The 20,866-nt window shown below is 46.3% G+C and overlaps 3 protein-coding genes across 3 annotated transcripts; all 3 read left to right on the top strand.

The window, feature by feature from the left end:
- Positions 1 to 1,274: 1,274 nt before the first annotated feature.
- Positions 1,275 to 1,613, top strand: LOC308511020 (T-cell leukemia/lymphoma protein 1A-like; the record flags this gene model as incomplete). The annotated part of the gene is made up of 1 exon (XM_081081030.1): positions 1,275 to 1,613. One exon carries the CDS (start codon positions 1,275 to 1,277, stop codon positions 1,611 to 1,613), a length of 339 nt encoding a protein of 112 aa, XP_080937156.1.
- A 4,538-nt stretch (positions 1,614 to 6,151) lies between these two features.
- Positions 6,152 to 6,490, top strand: LOC308511019 (T-cell leukemia/lymphoma protein 1A-like; the record flags this gene model as incomplete). The annotated part of the gene is made up of 1 exon (XM_081081029.1): positions 6,152 to 6,490. One exon carries the CDS (start codon positions 6,152 to 6,154, stop codon positions 6,488 to 6,490), a length of 339 nt encoding a protein of 112 aa, XP_080937155.1.
- Positions 6,491 to 10,959: 4,469 nt separating this feature from the next.
- On the top strand, positions 10,960 to 11,307 carry LOC308511018 (protein p13 MTCP-1-like; the record flags this gene model as incomplete). The annotated part of the gene is made up of 1 exon (XM_081081028.1): positions 10,960 to 11,307. The coding sequence occupies one exon, from the start codon at positions 10,960 to 10,962 to the stop codon at positions 11,305 to 11,307; it is 348 nt and encodes a 115-aa protein (XP_080937154.1).
- Between the last annotated feature and the right edge of the window lie 9,559 nt (positions 11,308 to 20,866).

Here is a 20,866-nt window from a genome sequence, read left to right as displayed (position 1 = left end):
CTCTCTCACCAGCACTTGAGAAGCAAGACCTCTGTTAAGAAGCCCACCTGGACACAGACGTTAGCTTTGATCCTCTGCCAGCTGTTCAAGGTAAAGAATATTATTTGCATGGGGTGGGTCGTTCTATGGTTTGTGACTTCCCTGTGAGATGATCAGAAAGAAGGTGGTGTTCAGGACAAAAATAAAAGTTGATCAAACAACAAAGTTTTAATTAAGAAAAAATGTACAAAAAAGAAAAGAAAGAAATGAAAAGAGCCGGGCTGGCACGGCTCAGCTGTTTAGCTCAAACCTAGGAACCAGGACATGTCGATTGGATTCCAAGTCATGGCACATGCCCAGGTTACAGTCTTGATCCCCAGTAGGAGGTGTGCAGGAGGAAACCAATCGATGATTTTCTGTCATCATTGGTCTTTTTTTCTCTTTCTCTCCCTATCCCTTCCTCTCTGAAATCAGTAGAACTATATGAAAAAAACGAAAGAATAATCATGGCAGAGTAAAGTTGAGCATTGAGTCCATGCAATCCTATATAATGAAAGGCTAATATGCAAATCAACCAAATGGCAGAACAAGTGGTAGCTATGACACACACTGACCACCGGGAGCAGATGCTCATGTCAGGAGCTCTCCACTGGTGGTCAGTGCACTCCCACAGGTTGAATACTGCTCAGCCAAAAGCCAGGCTCACAACTGTCGAGCACAGGGGGTGGAGGGAGCCTCCACGGCAGCACTAAAGCGGGCCTAAGCCGTCAGTTGGACATCCCTCAAGGGTTCCTGGACTGGTAGAGGCTGCAGGATTGGCTAGGTAACCCCCACAGAGTGCATAAATTTTGTGCACTGATCCTCTAGTAATATGACTGTGTATGCTGGAAGGTGGATATGAGATTAATTGCAGATTTCTTAGTCCATTACATAATGTGTAATCATTGGGGAGTACCCCTAAAATGAACCTAAGTTTGTATGTCAACTGTCATTTAAAAAATGTTTTAAAATTCCATAGGACCATGTTACTTTCACAGAGTCATACTTTACTCTAGTACGTTTTATGTATTTTTTACTAGGAGAGATATCTAAATTTTAAAAGAAAGAAAAGTTGAGATTTATAAATTTGCATAATAAACCAAAAGCAACCACAAACATAACCATAAAAACCATAAAGATAAAAGCCGATGTAAAATGCGTTTGGAGACCCCTTGCCCTGTCTTTCGATACCAGGACCAAAGTAGCGAGAGGCTCTGAGAAGCTGTGGCTGTTGATTCTTAGACCACAGAGGGGTCATGGCCGAGCTCCCGGAAAAGGTGCACCTCACCTCGCACCCCATCTACCTGGATATCCGTGGGCCCTCGCTGTATGAGGATGACAACCATCGCACATGGATGCTTCTTGTCATGGAGTCAGGAGGTGACCTGCAAGTACAGTTGTGCCAGGTCGACGACCCCAGTGAGCATAACACACTCACCACCAGCCCGCAGACCTCTGGCACCATGCCTTCGTGGTGGGTGCTCCACCTTGGCACCCAGTACATGGACTCCATGCACCGGTTCTGGCGCATCGTGCACCACGTCAAGGAGAATGACGTGGAGAAAATGATCCTTGAGCTGATGGAAGACTCGTAGGTCACGTGATGGGGTCCCTGGCTCTTGTCAACCTGAGCCCCAGTCCTGCTGGCCTGCTGTTGGGATGTGTATAGTTCTGTTCACCTTTTTACTAAGTTCTGTTGTTCTATCTGCCACCTACTGGGTGTGAGGGCACATTAATTTCTCTCTCTCTCTTTTTCTCTCTTTCTTCTTCTTCTTCTTCTCCTCCTCTTCCTCTTTTCTCCCTCTCTCTCTCTCTCTCTGTCTCTTTGTCTCCCTGTATCTCTCTGTCTCTCTCCCTCTCTCCCAAATCAATAAAAGCATTTTCAGCCAAGCTGGTGTTGCTAAGTGGTTCAGGGACAACCTATGAACTCAGAGGTCACGGTTCAATTCCTGGTCAAGGCACAGACAAGAATTAACCAATGGGCCCTAGCGTGTTAGGCTCTGTGGATAGAGGGTTGGACTGTGGACTCTGGCTGGTCCCAGGTTCAATTCTGGTCAAGGGCACACGCTCTGGTTGTGGGCTCGATCCCCAGTGGGGGGCGTGCAGAAGGCACCGGATGTATGATTCTCTCTCATTTACATTTCTCTCTCCCTTCCTGTATGAAATCAATCCTATATAATAAAAGCCTAATATGCTAAGTGTTCAGTCGACCGGTCATCTGTTCAACCGATCAAAGCATAATATGCAAATGATATACTAAGGGTGCTCAACTGTTTGCTATGACATGCATTGACGACCAGGGACTAGACATTCAGACTGGTAGGTCAGCTTGCTGCTGGGATCTGGTTGATTGGGGCTAGTGAGACATGCTGGACACACCCTGGAGCCTTCCCATGGTCCATCCCCAGCTGGCCTACCTCCCGTGTCCATCACCAGACCTAATGGGGCACCAGTTTGGTACCTTAGCCTGGCCTGTGCCCTCTCATAATCTGGGACCACTCGCGGGATATCAGAGAGTTTCGGCTGATCCCCACAGGCCAGGTCAAGGCACCACACTCGTGCACAAATTCCCCCAAACATTTGTTCTTTTTTTGGACGAACCTCAGGAGATCAAACAATGAGAACGCTGGTCATTGAAATGAAAACTATTTCCAGCAATGTCTTTGAGACTTGTTTACCGGGGCTGGGCTAATATTTTAAGGCTTAAGGTCTCTTTCTTTTTCTTTCTCTGTTTAATATATTTTTACTAGAGGCCCAGGTTTAGGGCACAATCGCCAGGAGGGGGCATGTGGGAGGCGGCCGATCCGTGATTCTCTTTAATGCAAACATGGATGTCCTGAAATTGATTTCTGGGTCTCCCTCCAGCTCCCTCTCCAGCCTCCTCTCGCTGGTGCGATGGTAGATGAATTTTATGATCACTGGGCTTTGTGTGGGGCTGTTTAGTGCTAAACATAATTAAAAACCCAAATGCACACAGAGCTAGACGCTAAAGGGGTGACTCTCTCTCATCATGGATGTTTCTCTCCCTCTGGTTTTCCCTTTCCCTCTGTGTCAATGAAATCATTTAAAAAAATATTAGCAATTGTTGCATTCAGATGGCATGCACATTGTTTTAAAATAGTTTATTATTTTTTTTGTTTAACATACCAGGTGGTTAGTCATTTAAAGACGACCTAGCACCGGTGCTGGTTTAGCTCAGTGGATAGAGCATTGGCCTGCGAACTGAAGAGTCCCCAGTTTTATTCCCAGACAAGGGCACATGCCCGGGTTGTGGGTTCGATCCCCAGTGGGGGGCGTGAGGAGGCAGCAGGTCCATGATTCTCTCTTATCATCACTGATGTTTCTTCTCTCTCTCCCTCCCTCTCTAAAATCAATAAAAAATTATATTTTTTATAAAAGAGCCCACGCCTCGAGATCTGTCATATGTCCACTGCAGACACTCTGTCTTGTGACCCTTTTGTGCTCGATTCCTTTGAGACCAGTATGAGGGTGTCATTTCAATTAAATATAATTTTCTGCCATTTTTTCGTTTTTCTTTTTATTTTGCTTCTTCTAAATGCCAACGGGCAGATGCCTGACATTTCCTTAGGACCCCATTCATCTTTCCTTCCTAACTGGGGAAGAGTTTGCCTCAAACCAGGTCATTGAGCTGGGAGTTGTTTTTAATTTTTTTTTTCAGAGAGGAATGGAGAGGGAGAGAGTTAGAAACTTCCATGTTGAGAGAATCATGGATCGGCTGCCTCCTGCACGTCCCTCACTGCGGATCAAGCCCACAACCTGGGCATGTGCCCTTGACCAGGAATCAAACCCGGGATCCTTGAGTTCGCAGGCCAAAACTCTATCCACTGAGCCTAACAGGCCAGGGACAATTTGACTTTTTCAAAGGGTGCAAATGCCTTGAAGAAGAATGAAGCATCTCAGCATTCATGTCACAGTTGGAATTACAACTCACCTCATCATTCTTTCCACATTGTTCCTGTACATGCTGACTCTGACTAATAATGATGCTTGTTGGTAAAGAGCATGTTTGTATAAGAATCCTAGGAACTAAATTTAGAAGATATGAACTCTGACCTTCCCAGTTCTGGGAGATTTGCTGACTGTCAACGTTAGAACAAGGAGGACAAACTGTAGGATGACGCACACTGGACCGACACATGACCATTTGCAAGATCCTTATCAGATTTTACTGTGCCTGTCGGCACTTAGGACGTCTCAAGCCCAGCCCCCTGACCTCTTTGCTCTGTTTGGCCTCTCCCTCCTTATAATAGCCTCTGCCTGCACTGAGATGCTCAGATGGGTTTTGAGATGAGCTTCCCCCATCTTCTCAGGTTGCCGGCACCTGAATAAACCTCTTTCCGTCCTCACCACATCCTGTCTCACGGGACTGGTTTCTGGGGTGTGAGTCAGGGGAACCTTGTTTTTTCTGGACACGTTCCTGGTACATGGACTCCTGGGAATATGTGTATCATGGTCATTTTCTTTCTTCTGCAGGTGACAGGTGGAAGCAGAGACCGGTCACAGAAGAAAGGAGCGAAGAACGGTGTTTTGCCTTCAGAGCAAGAAGAACAGGTAAGAAAAAGATGGATGGGAGAAAGAGGAGGAAGGATTGGGGATGGAGTCTGATCTGAGGGAGGAATTTGGACTTTGTAGACTGAAGTGAGTTTAGCAACAAAACCAAACAGCGCTTGCCAAGAGCATGGCTGAGGTTTGGGGAAGGGAGGAATCATTCTATAAGTGATGTTATGAGACCTCAGGAATCCTACTTGCTGTTTCAACTGTCTCATTGCTTTGTGTTTGCCTGATCATCTACACAGGTATCTGTCTTTCCCTGAATATTTTGGTCTTGCCTCTATCACTTGCCTCTAGCACTTGAGAAGCAAGACCGCTGTTAAGAAGCCCAACTGGACGCAGGCATTAGCTTTGTTCCTATGCCAGTTGTTAAGGGTAATGCATATTGTTTCCCTATTATTTGCATGGGGTGGCTTGTTCTATGGTTTTGAGTTCCCTCTTAGATGATCAGAAAGAAGGTGGTGGTGTCAGGACAAAAAGAAGAGTTGAACCAACTACAAAGTTTTAATTAAGAATAAAAGAAAAGGAAAGGAAAGGAAAGAGCCTGGCTGGCATGGCTCAGTTTTTTAGCTTAAACCAAGGACCTGGAGATGTCAATTTGATTCCAAGTCATGGCACATGCCCAGGTTACGGTCTTGATACCCAGTAGGGGGCATGCAGGAGGCAACCAATCCGTGATTCTCTGTCATCATTGATCTTTCTTTCTCTCCCTCTCCCTTTCTCTCTGAAATCAGTAAAACTATATGTAAAAAATGAAAGAATAGTCATGGCACAGTAAAGTAGAGTATTGAGTCTATGCAATCGTATATAATAAAAGGCAAATATGCAAATCGACCAAACAGCAGAATGACTGGTTGCTATGACACGCACTGACCACTGGGGGCAGATGTTCATGACAAGAGCTGTCCACAGGTGGTCAGTGCACTCCCACAGGGGAAGCGCCATTCATCCAAAAGTCAGGCTCACAGGTGCCGAGAACAGAGAGGTGGTGGGAGCCTCCATGGCAGCACTATGCGGGCCTAAACTGTCAGCTGGACATCCCTCAAGGGGTCTTGGACTGGGAGAGGCTAAAGGGTTATCTGAGCGACCCTCATGATTGCATAAATTTTGTGCAGTGAGACTCTAGTACTACTATAATAACTGTGTATGGTGTCAGGTGGGTATGGGATTAATTCCATGATTTCTTAGTCCATTATATAATGTCTGATCATTGGGGTGTACCCCTGAAATGACCCTAAGGTCCTATGTCCGCTGTCATTTAAAAGATGGTATAAAAATTCCAAGGGCCATGTTACCTTCAAAGAGTCATATTTTACTTAAGTACACTTTGTACAGTTTGTTTTAGAAGAGAGATCTAAAGCTAAATAGAAAGAAAAGTTAAGATTAATAAATTTTCAGAATAAACCAAAGGCAAACACAAACACCACCTTAAAAACCATAAAGATAAAAGCTGTGTTAAAATGCGCTTGGAGACCTGATCCCCTGTCTTTCGATGCCAGGACCAAAGAAGCGAGAGACTCTGAGAAGCTGTGGCTGTTGCTCCTTGGACCACGGAGTGGTCATGGCCGAGCTCCCTTCGAGGTTGCACCTCACTTCGCACCCCTTCTGCCTGAGGATCCTTGGGCCCTCGGTGTATGAGGATGAGAAGCAGCACACGTGGGTGCATCTAGTCATGGAGACAGGAGGTGTCCTGCAAGTACGGTTGCGCCAGGAAGACATCTCCAGGGGGCAAATCGCACTCACCACCAGTCCGCTGAACTCGAGCACCATGCCTTTTACGTGGCTTCTATACGCTGATAGCGAGTACGTGGACTCCATGTGCAGGTTCTGGCGCATTGTGCACCACATCAAGGAGGATGGAGTGGAGGAGATTATGCTTGAGCTGAGAGACAACTCGTAGGACATGTGATGGGGTCCCTGGCTCATGTCATCCTGAGCCCCAGTCCTGCTGTCCTGCTGGTGGGATGTGTATAGTTTTGCTCAACTTTTAACTTAGCTCTGCTGTTCTATCCTCCACCCCCTGGGTGCAAGGGCACATTGATCTCTCTCTTTCTCTCTCTCTCTCTCTCTTTCTTCTTCTTCTTCTTCTTCTTCTTCTTCTTCTTCTTCTTCTTCTTCTTCTCCTCCTCCTCCTCCTCCTCCTCCTTTCTCTCTCTCTGTCTATCTCTCTCTGTCTCTCTCCCTCTTTCTCAAATCAATAAAAGCATGTTGAGCCAAGCTTCTGTTTCTCAGTGGTTGAGGGACGACCTATGAACCTGGAGGTCACGTTTCGATTCCTGGTCAGGGCACAGACAAGAATTAACCCATGAGCCCTAGCTTACTCGCTCAGTGGATATAGGGTTGGACTGTGGACTCTGGAAGGTCCCAGGTTCGATTCTGTTCAAGGGAACATGCTCTGGTTGTGGGCTCAATCCCCAGAAGGGGGTTACAGGAAGCACCCGATGTATGATTCTCTCTCACCATTGATGTTTCTCCCTCCCTTCCTGTAGGAAATCACTCCTATATAATAAAAGCCTAATATGCTAGGTGTCCAGTCAACTGGTCATCTGTTGAACCATTCAAAGTGTAATATGCAAATTATATACTACGATTGATCAACTCCTCACTATGACATGCATTGACGACCAGGGACAGGACATTCAGACTGGTATGTCAGCTTGTTGCTGGGGTCTGGCAGATTGGGAATGAGTGAGACATGCTGGACACACCCTAGACTCCTCACAGGGTCCGTCCACAGCTGGCCAACCTCCCGTGTCCCTCCGCAGACCTAATGGGGCACCAGTGTGGTGCCTTGGCCTGGCCTGTGCCCTCTCGTAAATTGGGAACCCTCTGGGAAAGTCAGAGAGCCAGTTTCAGCCAATCCCCGCAGGTGAGTCTGAGGCACCACACTGGTGCACGAATTTGTGCACTGGACCTCTAGTAAAAATATATTAAATAGAGAAAGACAAGGGAAAAGACCTTAAGCCTGAAAATATTAGCCCAGCCCGGGTAGACAAGGCTCAAAGACATCACTGGAAATAATTTTTGTTTCAATGACCAGCGTTCTCATAGTTTGAACTCCGGAGGTTCGTCAACCGATACTACAGTCTCCAAAAAAAGAACCAAAGTTTGGGGGATTATTGGTGTTTTATGCTGATCATCTCTTTCCTTTGAGGAATTATGAGGGATGCCAGGGCTCATCTCCTGAAGGCTCGAACTGGCTCTGTGTATGGCTTTAGCATCTAGCTCTGGATGCATTTGGGTTTTTAGTTGTGTTTAGCACTAAACAGCCCAAAATAAAGCCCAGCAATCATAAAATTGATCTAGCATCGCACCAGAGAAAGGCGGCTGGAGAGGGAGCTGGAGGGAGCCCCAGAAGTCAATTTCAGGGCATCCATGGTTGCATTAAAGAGATCACTGACTGCTGATTAAATTCTCCTCTTGCAGGAAAGTTTTTGGATATGAACATGAAGTCTTTTAAGGATGAGGACTGGGGAGTGTGAGGGATGTGTTTCTAAGGTGTGTTTCTCATATTCAAAATACTGCACTTCGGGACCGGCCAGCGTGGCTCAGTGCCTGAGCGTTGACAGATCAACCAGGAGGTCAGGGTTCGATTCCCGTTCAAGGGCACATGCCTGGGTTGCGTGCTCGATCCTCTGTAGGGGGTGTGTGGGAGGCGCTCAATGCGAGATTCTTTCTCATTAAGGATGTTTCTTTCCCTCTCGCTTTTCCTTCCTCTCTGAGTCAATAAAAACATTTAAAAAAATATTAAGCAAGTGTTGCATTCACATTAAATGCAAATCATTTTAAAATGCTTGATTTTTTTTTTTTTTGGTTAAACATACAAGGTGGGTATTCATTTAAAGTGGACCTAGCGCCTGAGCTGGTTTGGCTCAGTGGATAAAGCATCGGCCATTTTTTTCAAATATATATTTAATGATCTCAAAGAGGAAGGGAGAGGGAGAGAGTTAGAAACATCCATCATGAGAGAATCATGGATCGGCCACCACTTGCAAGTCCCTCACTGGGGATCAAGTCCACAACCTGGGCATGTGCCCTTGAATGGGAATCAAACCCGAGACCCTTCAATTCGAAGGCTGACACTCTATCCACTGAGCCAAACCGGCCGTGGCCTATTTGACTTTTTCAAATGGTGGAAACGACTTGAAGAAGAACGAAGCATCTCAGAATTCCTGTCACAGTGGGAATTACAACTCACGTCACCATACTTTCCACATTGTTCCCGTAAATGCAGACTCTAATACTGAAGATTGTAGGTAAACAACATGTTTGTATAAGAATCCTAGAAACAAATTTTACAAGGTATGAACTCTGACATTCCTAGTTCTGAAAGATTTGATGACCTTCAATCTTAGAACCAGGAGGACAAAGGCTAGGATGATGCACACTGGACCGTCACCTGACCACTTGCAAGATCCTTATCAGATTGGACTGTGCCTGTGGTCACAGAGAACTTCTCAAGCCCCGCCCACTGACCTCTTTGCTCTGTTTGGCCTCTCCCTCCTTATAAAAGTCTCTGCCTGCACTGAGATGTACAGATGGGTTTTGAGAAGAGCATCCTCCATGTTCTCAGGTTGCCGGCACGGGAATAAACCTCTTTCCTTCCAGAACACCGCCTGTCTCAGGGGACTGGTTTCTGGTGGGTGAGCCAGGAGAACCTTGTTTTTCTGGACACATTACTATTACATGGACTCCATGGAACAGGTGTATCTTGGCCATTTTCTTTCTTCTGCAGGTGACAGGGGGAAGCAGAGACCAGTCACAGAGGAAAGGAAAGAAGAACGGTGCTTATCCTTCAGAGCAAGAAGAACATGTAAGAAAAAGATGGATAGGAGGAGGAGTAGAAAGCATTGGGAATGGAGTCTGATCTGAGGGAGGAGTTTGGACTTTGTGGACTGAAGTGAGTTTAGCAACAAAACCACACAGCTCTTGCCAAGAGCATGGCTGAGGTTTGGGGAAGGGAGAGATCATTCTATCAGTGATGTCATGAGACCTCGGGAATCCTACTTGCTGTTTCACCTGTCACTTTGCTTCCTGTTTTACTGATCAGCTATCCCAGGTGTCTGTCTGTCCGTCCCTGAATATTTGGGTCTTGCCTCTCTCACCAGCACTTGAGAAGCAAGACGGCTGTTAAGAAGCCCACCTGGACGCAGACATAAGCTTTGTTCCTCTGAAAGCTTTTAAAGGTAAAGCATATTATTTTCATGGGGTGGGTTGTTCTATGGTTTGTGATTTCCCTCTGAGATGAACAGAAAGAAGGTGTTGCTGTCAGGACAAAAAGAAAGGTTTAACCGACTACAAACTTTAATTAAGAAAAAAAAGAGAAGAAAAGAATAGAAAAGAAATAAAAAGAGCCCGGCTGTCATGTCACAGTTGTTTAGCTTAAACCTAGGAACCAGGAGATGTCGACTTGATTCCCAGTCATGGCTCATGCCCGGGTTACAGTCTTGATCCCCAGAAGGGGACATGCAGGAGGAAACCGTTCCTAGATTCTCCGTCATCATTGATCCTTCTCTTTCTCTCCCTCTCCCTTTCTCTCTGAAATCAGCAAAACTATATAAAAAAAAGAAAGAATAGTCACGGCACAGGAAAGTAGAGCCTTGAGTCAATCCAATATAATAAAAGGCTAATATGGAAATCAAAAAACGGCAGAATGACTGGTCGTTATGACACGCACTGACCACCGGGGGCAGATCCTCATGGCAGGAGCTGCCTACTGGTGGTCAGTGCACTCCCAAAGGGGGAGCTCCGCTCAGCCAAAAGCCAAGCTCACAGCGGCTGAGCACAGGGTGGTAGTGGGAGCCTCCACGGCAGCACTAAAGCGGGCCTAAGACTTGAGTTGGTCATCCCTCAAGGGGTCCCAGAATGGGAGAGGCCACAGGGTTGGCTGAGAGACCCACTTGAGTGCATAAATTTTGTGCCCTGAGCCTCTAGTAATATTCTATCATGTGTGCACCATGTCAGATGTGTATGAGATTAATTGCATGATTTATGAGTCCATTATACAATGTCTAATCATTGGGGTGTACCTCTGAAATGAACCTAATGTTCTATGTTAACTCATTTAAAAAATGTTTTTAAAATTCTGTAGGACCATGTTACCTTCATAGAGTCATATTTTACATTAAGTACGTTTTGTTCAGGTTGTTAGAGAAGAGAGATCTAAAACTAAAAAGAAAGAAAAGTTGAGATTTATAATTTTGCAAAATAAACCAAAGGCAACCATAAACACAACCGTAAAAACCATAAAGATAAAAGCTGAGGTAAAATGTTTTTGGAGACCCGATCCCCTGTCTTTCGATACCAGGACCGAAGTAGCGAGAGGCTCTGAGAAGCTGTGGCTGTTGCTCCTTGGACCACGGAGGTGTCATGGCCGAGCTCCTGTCGAAGGTGCACCTCACCTCGCACCCTATGTTACTGAGGATCCATGGGCCCTCGGTGTACAAGGATGAGAAGCGGCGCAGGTGGCTGCATCTCGTCATGGAGACAGGAGGTGTCCTTCAAGTACGGTTGCACAGGGAAAAAATCCCCAGACGGCATATCGCACGCACCACCAGTCCGCAGACCTCGAGCACCATGCCTTTGCTGTGGACGCTCCAACCTGGCAGCCAGTACCTGGACTGCCTGAGCCGGTTCTGGCGCATCGTGCATCACATCAAGGACAATGGCGTGGAGGAAATGGTCCTTGAGTTGAAGGAAAACTCGTTGGACAGGTGATGGGTTCCGTGGCTCTTGTCAACCTGAGTCCCCGTGCTGCTGGCCTGCCGGTGGGACATGTATAGTTCTGTTCACCTATTTAAAAAGCTCTGTTGTTCTATCTGCCACCCCCTGGGTGCAAGGGCACATTGATGTCTCTCTCTCTCTCTCTCTCTCTCTCTCTCTCTCTCTCTCTCTCTCTCTTGTTGTTGTTGTTGTTGTTGTTGTTGTTGTTGTTCTTCTTCTTCTTCTTCTTCTTCTTCTTCTTCTTCTTCTTCACCTCCTTTCTCTCTCTCTCTCTCTCTCTCTCTCTCTCTCTCTCTCTCTCTCTCTGTCTCTCTCCCTCTCTCTCAAATCAATTTTGAGCCAAGCTTCTGATACTCAGTGGTTTAGAGACGACCTATTAATCTGGAAGTCAAAGTTCAATTCCTGTTCCGGGCACAGACAACAATTAACCAATGAGCCCTAGCTTGTTTGGCTCAGTGAATAGAGGGTTGGACTGTGGATTCTGGAAGGTCCCAGGTTCAATTGTGGTGAAGGGCACATGCTCTGATTGTGGGCTCATCCCCAATAGGAGTCGTTCAGGAGGCACCCGATGTATGATTCTCTCTCATCATTGATGTTTCTCTCTCCCTTCCTGTATGAAATGAGTCCTATATAATAAAAGCCTAATATGCTAAGTGTCCAGTCAACTGGTTATCTGTTCAACCAATCAAAGCATAATATGCAAATGATATACTAAGGTGGCTCAACTGCTCGCTATGACATGCATTGACCAACAAGTAAAAGACATTCAGATTGGTAGGTCAGCTTGCTGCTGGGATCTGGCTGATCTGGACTGAGTGAGACATGCTGGACACACCCTGGAACCCTCCCATGGTCCCTCCCCAGCTGGTCAACCTCTCAAGTTCCTCCCCAGACCTAATGTTGCACCGGTGGGGTCCCATTGCCTGTCCTGTGGCCTCTCATAATCTGGGACCCCTCAGGGGATATCAGAGTGCCAGTGTCAGCCCGATCCCTGCAAACCAGGCCGAGGCACCACACTGGTGCAAGAATTCGTGCACTGGGCCTCTAGTAAAAATATAGTAAACAGAGAAAGAGAAAAAAAAAGACCTTAAGACTGAAAATATTAGCCCAGCACCCAAAGACAAGGCTCAAAGTCATCACTGGAAATAGTTTTCATTTCAATGACCAGCGTTCTCATTGTTTGATCTCCTGAGGTTCGTCAACCGATACTATCCTCTCCAAAAAAGAACCAATGTTTGCAGGATTACGGGTGTTTTATGCTGATCATCTCTTTCCATTGAGGAATTATGAGGGATGCCAGGGCTTGTCCCCTGAAGGCTCGAGCCGGCTCTGTGTATGGCTTTAGCATCTAGCTCTGGAGGCATTTGGATTTTTAAGTGTGTTTAGCACTAAGCAGCCCCAAACAAAGCCCAATATCATACAACTCATTACCATCGCACCAGACAGAGGTGCCTGGAGGGGGGACCAAGGGGAGCCCCAGAAATCAATTTCAGCGCATCCATGGTTGCATTAAAGAGATCACTGATTGATGAATAAATTCCCTTCTTGCAGGGAAATGTTTGTAAATGAATATTGAGCCCCTTAAGGCTGAGGACTGGGGAGCATGAGGGACATGTTTCCAAGTTGCATTTCTCATATTCAAAATATTGCACTTCCGGCCCGGCGGGCGTGGCTCAGTGGTTGAGCATCAACCTATCAACCAGGAGGTCATGGTTCGATTCCCGGTCAAGGACACATGCCCGGGTTGTGGGCTCGATCCCCAGTAGGGGGCGTGTGGGAGGCAGCCGATCCGTGATTCTCTCTCATCATGGATGTTTCTCTCGCTCTCTCTTTTCCTTCCTCTCTGAGTCAATAAAATCATTTAAAAAATATTAGCAATTGTTGCATTCAGATGGCATGCATATTGTTTTAAAATAGTTTATTATTTTTTTGGTTTAACATACCAGGTGGGTAGTCATTTAAAGACGAACTAACCCCCAGCTGGTTTGGCTCAGTGGATAGAGGGTTGGACTGTGGACTCTGGAAGGCCCCAGGTTCGATTCTGGTCAAGGGCACATCCTCTGGTTGTGGGCTCCATCCTCACTGGGGGGCGTGCAGGAGGCAGCCGGTCCATGATTCTCTCTCATCATCGCTGATGTTTCTATCTCTCTCTCTCCCTTCCTCTCTAAAATCAATAAAAATAATATATATTTTTTTATAAAGGAGCCCATGCCTCGAGATCTGTCATGTGTCGCACTGCAGACACAATTTCTCATGACCCCTTTGGGCTCGATTCTTTCAAGGGCCGTATGAGGGTGACATTTGTATTATGTTCTTTTTCTCCCCTTTTTTATTTTTATTTTTCTTCTCCTAAATGCCAACAGGCAGATGTCTGACATTTTGTTAGGACCCCGTTCATCTTAACTTCCTAATTGGAGAAGAGTTTGCCTCAGTCCAGGTCATTCAGATGGAAGTTGTTTTTATTTTATTTTATTTTTTCAGGGAGGAATGGAGAAGGAGAGATTTAGAAACATCCATGATGAAAGAATCATGAATCAACTGACTCCTACACGTACCTCACTGGGGATCAAGCCCTCAACCTGGACGTGTACCCTTAACTGGGAATGGAGCCCGGGACCCTTCAGTTCGGAGTCCAGCACTCTATCCACTTAGGCAAACCGGCCAGGGCCAATTTGACTCTTTGAAAGGGTGCAAATGCCTTGAAGAAGAACAAAGCATCTAAGCATTCATGACACAGTGGAAATTACAACACACCTCATCATTCTTTCCAAATTGCTCCTGGAAATGCAGACTCTGACTAATAATGAAGCTTGTAGGTAAACAGCATGTTTGTATAAGAAACCTAGGAACTAATTTTGCAAGATATGAACTCTGACCTTCCCAGTTCTGGGAGATTTGATGACCTTCAACATTAGAACCAGGAGGACAAAGTCTAGGATGACGCACACTGTACCATCACCTGACCACTTGCAAGATCCTTATCAGATTGGACTGTGCCTGTGGTCACGTAGAGAACTTCTCAAGCCCCGCCCCCTGACCTCTTTGCTCTGTTTGGCTCCTCCCACCTTATAAAAGCCTCTGCCTGCACTGAGATGTGCAGATGGGTTTTGGGACGAGCTTCCCCCATCTTCTCAGGTTGCTGCACCCGAATAAACCTCTTTCCTTCCTCACCACCTCCTGTCTCACGAGACTGGTTTCTGGGGTGTGAGTCAGGGGAAACTTGTGTTTTCTGGACACATTCCTGGTACATGGACTTCTGAGAATATGTGTATCATGGTCATGTTCTTTCCTCTGCAGGTGACAGGGGAAGCAGAGACAAGTCACAGAGGAAAGGAGTGAAGAACGCTGCTTTGCCTTCAGAGCAAGAAGAACAGGCAAGAAAAAGATGGATGGGTGAAGGAGGAGGAAGGATGGGGGATGGAGTCTGATCTGAGGGAGGAATTTGGACTTTGTGGACTGAAGTGAGTTTAGCAGCAAAACCATACAACTCTTGCCAAGAGCATGGCTGAGGTTTGGGGAAGGGAGAGTTCATTCTATAAATGATGTTATGAGACCTCAGGAATCCTACTTGCTGTTTCACCTGTCACTTTGCTTCCTGATTTCCTGATCAGCTATCCCAGGTATCTGTCTGTCCCTGAATATTTTGGTCTTTCCTCTCTCACCAGCACTTGAGAGCAAGACCACTGTTAAGAAGCCCACCTGGACGCAGACGTTAGCTTTGCTCCTCTGCCAGTTGTGAAAGGTAAAGCATATTATTTGCATATTATTTGTATTGGGTGGGTTGTTCTGTGGTTTGTTAGTTCCCTCTGAGATGATCAGAAAGAAGGTGGTGGTGTCAGGTCAAAAAGAAGAGTTGAACCAACTACAAAGTTTTAACTAAGAAAAAAAGAAAAGGAAATAAAAGAAAAGAAAAGAAAAGAAAAGGGAAAAAAGAATTGTAAAGGATAGAAAAGAGCCCGGGTGGCAAGGCTGAGTTTTTTAGCTTAAACCAAAGAACCTGGAGATGTGGATTCGATTCCCTGTCATGGCACATGCCCGCGTTACAGTATTGATCCCTAGTAGGGGGCATGCAGGAGGCAACCAAACTGTGATTCTCTGTCATCATTGATCTTTCTTTCTTCCCTCCCCTTTTCTCTCTGAAATCAGGAAATCTATATGTAAACAACGAAAGAATAGTCATGGCACAGGAAAGTAGAACATTGAGTCAATGCAATCATATATAATAAAAGGCTAATATGCATATCGACCAAACAGCAGAATGACTGTTTGCTTTGACACACACTGACCACTGGGGGCAGATGCTCATGACAAGAGCTGTCCACCGGTGGTCAGTGCACTCCCTCAGGGGGAGCGCCGTTCATCCAAAAGCCAGGCTCACAGGTGCCGAGCACAGAGTGGTGGTGGGAGCCTCCATGGCAGCACTATAGCAGGCCTAAACTGTCAGCTGGACATCCCTCAAGGGGTCTTGGACTGGGAGAGGCTGAAGGGTTGGCTGAGCGATCCCCCTGAGTGCGTACATTTTGTGCACTGAGACTGTAGTACTATTATAATAACTGTGTATGGTGTCAGATGGGTATGGGATTAATTCCATGATTTCTTAGTCCATTATATAATGTCTAATCATTGGGGTGTACCCCTGAAATGAACCTAAGGTTCTATCTTAACTGTCATTTCAAAATGTTTTTAAAATTTCATAGGACCATGTTACCTTCATAGAGTCATATTTTACCTTACGCGCTTTTTGTTCAGGTTGTTAGAGAAGAGAGATCTAAAACTAAAAAGAAAGAAAAGTTGAGATTTATAATTTTGCAAAATATACCAAAGGCAACCACAAACACAACCGTAAAAACCATAAAGATAAAAGCCGAGGTAAAATGAATTTGGAGACTCCATCCCCTGTCTTTGGATACCAGGACCGAAGTAGCGAGAGGCTCTGAGAAGCTGTGGCTGTTGCTCCGTGGACCACGGAGGGGTCATGGGCGAGCTCCCATCGATCGTTCACTTCATCTCGTACCCCATGTACCTGAGTATTCGTGGGCCCTCGGTTTATGAGGACGAGAACCAGCGCACAGGTTGCATCTCGTCATGGACACAGGAGGTCGCCTTCAAGTACAGTTGTGCCAGGTCAACTACCCCAGTGAGCATAATGGACTCCCCACCAGCCCACTGACCTCGAGCACCATGCCTTCGTGGTGGACCATCCACCTTCACAGCAAGTACCCGGACTCCATGGACCGATTCTGGGCACTGACAAGAATTAACCAATGAGCCCTAGCTTGTTTGGCTCAGTGGATAGAGGGTTGGACTGTGGACTCTGGGAGGTCCCAGGTTCAATTCTGGTTAAGGGCACATGCTCTGGTTGTGGGCTCGATCCCCAGTAGGGGGCATGCAGGAGGCACCCGATGTATGATTCTCTCTCATCTTTGATGTTTCTCGCTCCCTTCCTGTATGAAATCAATCCTATATAACAAAAGCCTAATATTGTAAGTGTCCAGTCGACCGGTCATCTTGTCAACCAATCAAAGCATAATATGCAAATGATATACTAAGGTTGCTCAACTGCTCGCTATGACATGCATTGACCACCAGGGACAAGGCTTTCAGACTGATAGGTCAGCTTGAGGCTGGGGTCTGCCAGATCGGGACTGAGTGAGATGGGCCAGACACACCCTGGAGCCCTCCTGAGTCCCTCCCTGGCTGGCCAACCTCCCGCATCCCCCCCTGGCCCCAGTCATGCATTGGTGGGGTCCCTTGGGCTGGCCTGCACCCTCTAGCAATCCAGGACCCCTCAGGGGATGTCGTAGAGCCGGTTTGGGCCCAATCTCTCAGACCAGGCCGAGGGACCCCACTGATGCACGAATTCGTGCACTGGGCCTCTAGTTGGTTAACAAAAATAAGGTTAGTGGATGAAGCAAAATAAAAAGCAAAAACTCAAAATCACAGACAACAGTCCAGTGATGACCAGAGAGAAAGGGGGTTGGGGGAAGGAGAAAGAGGGTAAAAGGAGTATTAATGGTGATGGATGAGACTTGACTTGGGGTAGTGAACACACAGTATGATAGATGAACCATGTCTTATAGAACCTCACGAGTTTTACAGAGTCACTAGAGGCCCGGTGCACGAAAGTCATGCATTTGGGGGGGAGGTGGTCCCTCAGCCTGGCCTGTGCCCTCTCGGGCAGTGGACCTGGGCCGTCAGTCGGACATACTTAGTGCTGCTGGTGAGGTAGGAGAGGCTCCCGCCACCGACCGCCACTGTGCCCACCAGCCATGAGCCTGTGGGAGCACACTGACCACCAGGGGGCAGCAGCTCCTGCATCGAGCTTCTCCCCCTGGTGGTCAGTGTGCATCATAGACCTGGTCCTTCAGCTCTTCAGCCGATTTGCATATTAGCCTTTTATTATATAGGAATATGACACCAACATCAAAAGACTTCAATGACCCTTAATCCAATGTCTGACTTGAATGTCTGAGCCCAAGTATCCCAGAGTCAAGGTTTGGGAAGGTGTGTAGCCTCTTATATAAAAAATGCATCCTTGGCCCGGCCAGTGTTGCTCAGTGGTTGAGCATCGACCTATGAACCAGGAGATCACGGTTCGATTCCCGGTCAAGGGCCCAGGCCCGGGTTGCAGGTTTGATCCCCAGTAGGGGACGTGCAGGAGGCAGCCGATCCGTGATTCTCTCTCATCATGGATGTTTCAATCTCTCTCTCCCTCTCCATTCCTCTCTGAAATCAATAAAAATATTTTTTAAAAAATGCATCATTGGCTCGGCCAGTGTGGCTCAGGGATTGAGCGTACACCTATGAACCAGGTAGTACTGGTTCAATCTCCCAGTCGGGGAAAATAGAAAAATGAACCAATGAATAGCTCAATAAGTGAAACAACAAATCAATGTTTCTCTCTCTTCTTCTCTAAAATCAGGTGTTGTGTTTTTCTTTTTAATTTTTAAGAACAAAAAAGCAGCTGTAACCGGTGTGGCTCAGTGGCTAGAGCGTCGGCCTGCGGACTGAGGGGTCCCGGGTTCGATTCCAGTCAAGGGCATGTACCTTGCTTGCGGGCACATCCCCAGTAGGGTGTGTGCAGGAGGCAGCTGATCGATGTTACTCTCTCATTGATGTTTCTAACTCTCTATCTGTCTCCTTTCCTGTCTGTAAAAAATCAACCATATATATTTTTTTTTTCTTTAAAAAAAGAACAAAAAAGCAAATCTAATTTATTTCTTCTTTTGACCTTAAACCATAGTTTGCTGCTATGAAAAATATCTACCTGCCCATTTGGGGGGAACACAGCATTTCTGTTTGAATATTTGCTAACATCTTACATTCGAGATTGCTTTTCAAAATGAGCATTTTTACATGCTCAGAGCAACGTATTTTAATTTGGAGGGGAAAATAAAAAAAAAAACTAGGGAAACATCTTTCGAGCTATAACTCGTTTCCTGGCTTTTGCCATGCATCGCAATTTGAACTACGTGGGATAAAAGCTCCTATTTGACTGTGCGGCTCACCAGGATGAATGGCCCGTCTTGGAACTCTTCCCTCTAACAAATACGAACACTGTATTCTCTCCTCACAAAAGCGCAGCTTGAATAAACACGCCTGAACGGGCAGGCATGCATGGCGGCAAATACCTCTTTTCAGAGTTCAGAGAACAAAAAACAGTGGAAAAACTTATTTTCATATTGTTGTCTTTTGTTTTGATTACATTTTCATGGTTTGTTTGTTTTTTCCCCCCAACGATTTCATGCCCAGCAAGGACTGCCTTTCTTCCTTGCATTAGTAAGACCGTCAATACAGCCTCACCAGTGTGACTCGGAGGTTGAACGTCGACCTAGGAACCAGGAGATCAGGGTTCGATTCCCAGCCAAGGGCATATGCCTGGGTTGCGGGCTCCATCCCCAGTAGGGGGCGTGCAGGAAGCAGCCGATCCATGATTCTCTCTCATCATTGATGTTTCTCTCTCCCTCTTCCTTCCTCTCTGCAATCAATAAAAATATATTTTAAAAAATAAATAATAAATAAAAGACAAATCTCTCCCCCAGGGTGGAGCGTGCAGGAGGCAGCCAGTCCATGATTCTCTCTCATCGTGGATGTTTCTATCTCTCTGTCTCTCCCTCTCCCTTCCTCTCTCTCTGAAATCAATAAAAACATATTTTTAAAAATAATAAATAAAAGACACATCTCTTCCCAGAAGGCCTGGGAGGGAATTGTATGAAGGTTTCCTCCCCCTTTTCTCTCTTCCTCTCCCGGCCGGGGCAGCTCTTTTGTGCAAACCTGCAGGCGGCCTATAGAAATGTCACTGGGACCCCAGGGAGCCCAGGGTCTTAATAGCCCGAAGAATCCTCTATTATTTAACTCCACTCACCAGATAAGGGCTTTTCAACCGCCCTTTCTAGTCAGAAGCGACAACGCTGCAGCTGAAAAGGAGAGAGGACGGCCTTTATTCACCCAGAAACACCCTCCAAGAAGGAACTGACTTTTACCTCCACGTGAGACGGGGTGTCTGCGGGGCCGAGCTGGGTGTCTGCGGGGCCGAGCGGGAAATCTAATTGGGAGTCTCTGATGTGATTCTCTCTCTCCTCTCCCTGTGGGGACAACACGCTTACATCCATCCAGATTCTCGACCTTCCTAATGTGGTTCTCAACCTTCCTAAGGCCGCGACCCTTGAATACAGCTCCTCATGCTGTGGGGACCCCCAACCATGAAATTATTCTCGTGGCTACGTCATCACTGTCATGTGGCTGCTGTTATGAATCGTCATGGAAATATCTGATCTGCAGGATGTATTTTCATGGTTACACATTGAACATCATGAAAGCACAGTGATCAATCACAAAAACAATATGTAATGATAGATGTGTTTTCTGATGGTCTGCGGCCACCCCTGGGAAAGGGTCGTTCGACCCCCAAAGGGGTCGCGACCCACAGGTTGAGAACCGCTGATCCAGAAGGAAAAAGAAACTTGCATCAGAGTCCCTTACAGCCCATCCCTGGCCGGCTTGGCTCAGTGCATAGAGTGTTGGCCTGCGGACTGAAGGGTCCTGGGTTCGATTCCTGGTCGGGGGCACGTGCCTGGGTTGTGGGCTCCATCAGCCAATGCATAATTCTCTCTCATCATTGGTGTTTCTTTCTCTCCTTCTTCCGCTCTGAAATCAATAAAAATAATATCTATATAAAAATGTTGAAATTCTTTATAAATATATATATATATAATCTCCCTTGCAGCCCAAATCTTAGCGGTTGTAAATTGTGCTGCTAGGAACCAATCATTCTTCTTTTTCTTTTTTTAATTTGCAAAAAATCATAAGAATGCTTATTTACTTATTTTAATAATTATTTTTTCCCCAATATATTTGTATTGATTTCAGAGAGGAAGGGAGAGGGAGAGAGAGGTAGACACATTGATGATGAGAGAGAATTGTGGAGCCTGCAACCCAGGCATGTACTGATGGGGTCATCATCATAATCTGGCCACTCAGTGTATATACTAGAGGCTCAGTGCACAAAATTTGTGCATGGGGAGAAGGAGGGCGAGGTCCCACAGCCCCGCCT

This window comes from Myotis nattereri (assembly GCF_964212035.1).
Source record: "Myotis nattereri genome assembly, chromosome: X".
In the NCBI taxonomy this organism is placed as follows: domain Eukaryota; kingdom Metazoa; phylum Chordata; class Mammalia; order Chiroptera; family Vespertilionidae; genus Myotis; species Myotis nattereri.
Note: the sequence above shows the minus strand (reverse complement) of the source record. Positions and strands in the feature narration are given on the sequence as shown.